Raw genomic sequence first — 6,709 nt, 5'->3', positions numbered from 1 at the left:
AATAACTCAACAACTCTCCTAATTAGAACAATGGATTTATCCAATTCCTTTAAACCATCTTGGACACATAAGTTAAAAATATGACAAATGCAATGAGTATGAAAATATTACCCTATAAAGTAGGATTACAAGCAACAATTAAAGAAGGTATAGTAGCAGTATTAGCACTAGCATTATCAAAGCAAATTGACAATATTTTTTTTCAGTTATCCTAGATTGTTGTAACATTTTTAGGATAATAAGAGCAATATTTTCAGTAGTTTGTCAACAATTAAGTTTTTTAAAGCATACACTATGTTTGGTTAAATATCAAGTCATCTCCACCCATTGCATATAACAACACCACGATTCCTACGAGGGCCTCGTGATCTATTTCCAATGGTGACAGTGAGATCAACGGGGTGTTCTTGTCCTTGTCATTACGATGAGAATCGAAAGAAGCTATTTATGAAAAAAAAAGGTAGGGTAATAGAATAAGAATGGAATAAATTTAAGTAGCACTACAACAAGAACTTGAGAAATTTAAGTTGCAGTAGATTTAGAAGCTTAGACACTAGAGAGAAATAAGAATGGTGTGAGAAATGGTGATAGGGTTGAGCATTTGTTCAAAATCGAACCGAGCCAACCACCTTCTCAATAATTGGAACGGAACTAACCTTTGCAACATATTAACCAAAACCGAATCAATGAAAATCGATCGATTTTCTATCGGTATTCAAAGCGAACCGATCCTTTTTTTTCCAAAAAAGTATTAAAAGTCCTAAAGCAACTATTTGTGTGTTGAACATTCAGGACTAAGCACATTGTAATATACTCCTTCCGTCCCTGAAAACTTCTTCCTTTATTTCTTCTTTCATTCATCCCGAAAACATATTCCTAACTATTTTTGGAAACAATTCCACTAGCTATTACCCTTACAATTCCACATATTTACACACGTTACTAAAAGACCCACCTATTTTCATTTTAACTAGTCCACTCACTATCATTAGTTTTTCTATCATCATTTTTTTTTTCTAATTTGTGGGATCGCTTATCCACTAAACAAATATACAACTAAATCTATTAAAACTCGTGTTGTCTTTCTCTAAAATGATATTTTAGGGACGAAGAGAGTAATTAAACCAATCATATATATGATATATAAAACTGATTCAAGGATGTTAGCGCTCAACAAATAGCTAAACTCTACTTATCGTTATAATGCACAATGACGCAACAAGGTGAAGCGCTCACAAATCATTCACTTCGTACAAAGCCTGAAAACATCGGCAGTTAACTTGCAACATAATACTGGTCTGTAACAACTTAAATGTGTATTTATATTTCTCTGTGTCATATATCATATGACTACATCGATCGTACATAAACAATCTTTGCATCATGTGTTGAATGACTAATCTCTATTTTCATTTTAGTACACTTACTCTTATGATAAAATTAATTTCAAATAATAATAGACCAATTTAATATCGAATAATTAAAATCTCAAAAAAAACACATATAATCGTAAATTTATCTCACTCCAAAGCATACCTTAAAATGAAGTGAGTGTGATTTTATAATCAATTAATCATGGAAAGATGTTCAATTTAAAAGGCTGTGACATATCATACATATGATAGTTGTTCACAAAAACATGATACAAAATATAAAAGGCAAAAGAAAAATAAAAGTTGTTTGGTGTGTTTTTGACATAAAAAATAGAAGAATATGAATTTTCCCTTCCATCCATCCATCCCATCGCATCCCATCCCATCCCATCCCATCCCTAGTAAGCCTGTACGACTCCGACACCCACTTCCCTACTCTTTCTCTCTCTCTCTCTCTCTAGCATATGGATGCCATAATTGACAATCGACGCAGCAGCAGAGATTTTTGCAGCACTCACAACACAACACAACACGACACCCCCAAAAAGTCACTGCAGATTTCTTCCTCGATAATTTCCATATTCTATTTACTTTGAGATGAACTCGTGATTCTCGCAATTTCCACTTCCAAATTCCTCTAACCTTCTGCATCAATGGCTAATTACCGGTGTTGCTACGACAGAGACGAGACGCATCTGCCGCCGGGCTTCCGCTTCCATCCCACGGACGAGGAACTCATCACCTTCTACCTCCTCAAGAAGGTTCTGGACTCCAATTTCACCACCCGCGCCATCGCCGAGGCCGATCTCAACAAGTCCGAACCCTGGCACCTCCCAGGTTGAACGATCGCCTCGTCAATTCGCTCCAACTCTACCATGTTTTTACCATTTTTTTGGTTTTGATTTTGTAGGGAAAGCGAAGATGGGGGAGAAGGAGTGGTACTTTTTCAGCCTGCGCGACCGGAAATACCCGACCGGTTTACGGACGAACCGGGCGACGGAGGCGGGTTACTGGAAGGCGACCGGCAAGGATCGCGAGATTTACAGCTCCAAAACATGCGCGCTGGTAGGGATGAAGAAAACCCTAGTTTTTTACCGCGGGAGGGCCCCCAAGGGGCAGAAAACTAACTGGGTTATGCACGAGTTTCGCCTCGAAGGCAAGCTCGCTTATCAGTATTTCTCTCGAAATTCCGAGGTACAAATCAATTCCAAATCATTCTGATTAGTTTAACACCTTTCTCTCTCAAATTCTGAGCTGAGCTGCAGCGTGCGCAGTTCCAGAACGATTTTGTTTTGATATTTCTCTTTTGCTTGCGTAGATGTAATTATTACTTTTGCATTAATTGCTGTCATTCAGTTTTGTCTTTGCTTGCACTCAATACTGAATACTGATGTTACATTTGATCGGACATGTCTTGCAATTTCGTGATATTTTACGTAACCGTTTACTATTTTGATTTTGATTGATGTATGCCTCAGGACGAGTGGGTGATCTCGCGAGTTTTTGAAAAGACCGGCGCCGGCAGCTCAGTCGGCGGCAAGAAGAGGCCTTCTGACGGCGTGGCGGAGGTCAGCTCGCCGTGTTCGGCTTCACTGCCGCCGCCTGCCGACTACTGTTCCTACGACTCCAGCTCCAAGGAGCACGTGTCCTGTTTCTCCATGGCCGCACCGCCAAGTTTCAGCCGTAGCTCGCTCTCGGAGCTCCCGCCGTCGTACGCGGTGATGCATTATCCGGCGTCGCCTCCATCGTCGTCGAGTTCGCGATTCGCGAAGCACAACGCTAGCTTCGCTGCGTTTCCCACACTGAAGTCGCTGCAGGAAAACCTCCATCTGCCTTTGGTCTATCCCGCCGCAGCTCCGCCTCCGCCGCACGTGGATGGAGATCATCATATGTTCGTCGACGGGAGTTTTGCCCAGTGGCCGCCGGTGGAGGAGCACAAGGTTTGCGGCACTGAGCTGGACTGCATGTGGAGTTAGTTAGTTCACTTCGTTATTACGTTTAGTTTAATTACCGTTAATTATGCTTAATCTAAACTCTCAACTTTCTCTAGGGTTTGCCTTTTATTTAATATTCATGCATGCAATATATTAGTATATCATTGCTGCATGTAAGTTGAATTTGGTTCGATTATGCAATTTGTTTCCTATCTTCTCTATTTTATTTAAAGCTTGTTAGAATTTTTTTTTTTTTTGACTTGGGGATGGTGAGTTGTTTGCAGCGGCAGATGCAGAGTTGTACAGCTTTACTCCCAAAATTTTTGTCTTTCTAGTAATATTATGTATATATATTAAAGTACTAGTATTAATTTTTATAGTATTATTTAATACTCCATGACCCATTAAAAAAAAGAAAAAAAAATTATTCGCTCCTAATTATTTGAACATTTTTTACACGAACTTTACAATTTATAAAAAAAAAATACACAAACTTAAATATTGCAGTAATTCTCCCACAATTCGAATTTTTGACTAACACTTTTGTTTATATTATTTTTTTAATTTTTTTGAGAATTGTTAAAAAAAATACGAACTTAAGTATTATTGTAAATTTTCCATAATTCAAATTTCAAGCAAAGTTGAATCTAAAATGATGTTGATGTGACACAATTCTAATCAAAACGACGTCATTTTAATTATGAAATATTGCAAATATTTGGAAAAAAAAAATCCATGTCATTGCGTTAAAGCTAGTTAGAGCTTCTAATTTGGTTTTTCTTCATTAAAATATAGAGTCAAAAACAAAATTATTCATTTTTATATAATAAAAATTAAAATTGTCTAATAAGATTTTAAAAAAAAGATATATGCAGTAAAATACACGAATTTTCAGCAAATTCTAATTTTCTCATAACCTTTAATATTTGAAAAAAAATACATCATCTTTCGATTTTTTCTGATTTTTCCCATGAGTATGAAATACCCTCAAATAAAAGCTGATTTTAGAATTTTTGACTTAGATTTGTTGATACCTAAGCCGATGCATTGGTTTTATTATGTCACATTTATTATCCATCACGCTTAGGTATCAAAAAATCTAACTCAAAATTCCTAAAATCAGCTTTTATTTGGGGGTATTTTATACCCTTGGGAAAAATTAGAAAAAAAATTGAAAGGTGGAGTATTTTTTTTTTTTTTTCAAATTTTAAAGGTCATGGAAAAAAAATTTTAAAGGTGGAGTATTTCTCGTGATATGTCTACTCATAGCCATGTTAGACTTGCTCGTTAGAGTTTTCTTTTCGTGTTCTGCTGGGTGCGGTGGTTATGGTGTGCTGTGGTGGATGGGCAGGGGTGTCTCTCTGACCCTTTTTTCAGTTTTCTGGTGCGCTAGAGGCTGGGGTCAGGGAGGTCGGATCCCTTTGGATACGTCATGTCCCTTGTTGATGGGATATGGTCGGCTCTCGCTTTCGCGGATCGGTGATGTGCTTTCTTGCTGGGTTCGCCCTTGGAAGCGGGTCTCTTGCTGGCGTCTGGTTTTATTCTTTGTTTGTTCGCTGTTGGCTATGCTCTTCAGGGTCAGGAAGGTGTCCGGGGAGGCTTGGGGACGATGGTTAGGCCGGAGTTTCCGAAGTCTCTCCCTCCTTTTTGACTTTTTTGGTTCTCTGGTTTCGCGTTTGTTTGTCTTTAGACGGGTACTCTTTTTCCCCTTTAAGGTTTTTCCCTTTGGGTTTTCTTTAAAGGGGTTTTAACGAGGCTCGGTCCTTAGTGAGCTTCTCTGTGCTCTCAAGGGTTTCTTGGTTTTTTCCTTTTTTCTTTTAATAAAAACTCGATTTTAATAAAAAATGGAAAAAAATCAGAATTTGCAGAAAGTTCGTGTATTTTACGGCAAATATCCTAAAAAAAATTAAAAAAAATTAACCAATTTCAAGAAAATAATTATGTCCCTATCATTAAATTAGAAACACTTAAATTCTCCTAATCTCCAACCGTGACTTCTCCATATTGTTCTTCCTTATCGTGATTCTCTTTATCATAAAAAAATCGTGATTCTTCTATCTCCGTATCCTCAAAAACACTAAATAATTGTATCTAATCAATGCATATTCTGTCTAATCCGCTACAAAATTTTCCTCTACCGTCGCAACTGTTGTAGCTTCCCACCACCGGCAAAATCTATCAATTTCTCCCTCGATTTGAAGATGCCGATGCGGCACCGTCGTCCGCGAGAAGAGGTGGTGGTAGTGACAGGTGGTTCGATAAAGTTTTTGTTTCTCTATTGTTAATGCTCTTGAATTCACAATTGAACCACTAATGTTGGTTGAGAATTCAAATTTTAAAATTCGAATTCACAACAACTAGTTGTTTTAGTTGTCAATTCAAGTTTCAAAGTTAGAATTCACAATTCGAAATTACTCCCTCCGTCCCGCGAAGCTTGATATTCATTTTTGGGTTTGTCCCGTGAAACTTGATCACTTTTCTTATATGGCAAAAGTTTTTTCCTTTATTCATTTTTTCACCTACCACACTTAACACACTAAATACTTAAAACCTGTACTGAAAAAAAAATGATCAAGTTTCGCGGGACGAAAGGAGTAATAGTCTTGGTTGTGAATTCGAATTTTAAAGCTATAATTCACAATCAAGTTTAAAAACTCGAATTCACAACTAAAAAATTAGTGGATAAATTTTAAATTTTTTATTTAATAAATCATTTTTATTTTTACTATTTCAATTTTGATATTTGAAAATACACTCACTCTCCAACTATTTATATTCTACCAATAAATGCTTACAAATTAAAGCCATTTACATTTAAGTTTTTGTCATTATTTGGGCATCATTAGGTTTTTGTAAATAAATAAATAAAAAAAAAAGATGAATTCTAATCCATTATTTTCAGTTGGATTGTTATTTAATTTGAGAATATGCACTCATACACTCATGTTGGGGATTGTTATTAAAAAAGACCAAGTAATTTGGTACTTTGGCACTAATATTGTCATTTGTGCCAAAAGTAATAAATTACATGATTTTTTTTTCTGTTGGTACTTTTGGAACTCATATTCTCATTTGTTCTATGTAATTTGATACTTTTGACATAAATTATACCATTAGTGTCAAAAGTACCAAATTACTTAGTATGTTTTTATTTTGTTTTCTGTTGGATACTTTTGACACAAATTAATAACATTAGTTGGCCAAAAGAGATGAATTTCTTCTTCTTCTTGAGCAATTGTGATCATGGTTTGTTTTAATTTCTCTAAGTGTTGACAATAATGTGTGAGGGTAGAGTGGCCACGGTTCCCGGTTCGAATCGGAAACCGAACCGTGAAAGCCCCCTCACGGTTTTCAGTTCGCCGTGAACGCGACGGTTCCAGTTCCAAATCGACGGTTCACGTT

General features: G+C 36.5%; 1 protein-coding gene across 1 annotated transcript; it reads left to right on the top strand.

The window, feature by feature from the left end:
* Positions 1-1,736: 1,736 nt before the first annotated feature.
* LOC131013373 (protein CUP-SHAPED COTYLEDON 2-like) lies at positions 1,737-3,530 on the top strand. The gene is made up of 3 exons (XM_057941440.1): positions 1,737-2,210; positions 2,284-2,567; positions 2,852-3,530. Exons 1-3 carry the CDS (start codon positions 2,027-2,029, stop codon positions 3,347-3,349), a joined length of 966 nt encoding a protein of 321 aa, XP_057797423.1. The 5' UTR covers positions 1,737-2,026; the 3' UTR covers positions 3,350-3,530.
* Positions 3,531-6,709: the final 3,179 nt, after the last annotated feature.

Source organism: Salvia miltiorrhiza, chromosome 2, assembly GCF_028751815.1.
Source record: "Salvia miltiorrhiza cultivar Shanhuang (shh) chromosome 2, IMPLAD_Smil_shh, whole genome shotgun sequence".
Lineage (NCBI taxonomy): Eukaryota > Viridiplantae > Streptophyta > Magnoliopsida > Lamiales > Lamiaceae > Salvia > Salvia miltiorrhiza.
This window is presented reverse-complemented; position numbering and strand designations above follow the sequence as displayed.

Excerpts from the sequence above, each read along its gene's own strand:
- LOC131013373 (XM_057941440.1), top strand. The coding sequence starts at position 2,027 with ATGGCTAATTACCGGTGTTGCTACGACAGAGACGAGACGCATCTGCCG. Across the intron at positions 2,211-2,283 it reads CGAACCCTGGCACCTCCCAG|GGAAAGCGAAGATGGGGGAG; the intron begins GTTGAACGATCG and ends TTGATTTTGTAG. Across the intron at positions 2,568-2,851 it reads ATTTCTCTCGAAATTCCGAG|GACGAGTGGGTGATCTCGCG; the intron begins GTACAAATCAAT and ends TGTATGCCTCAG.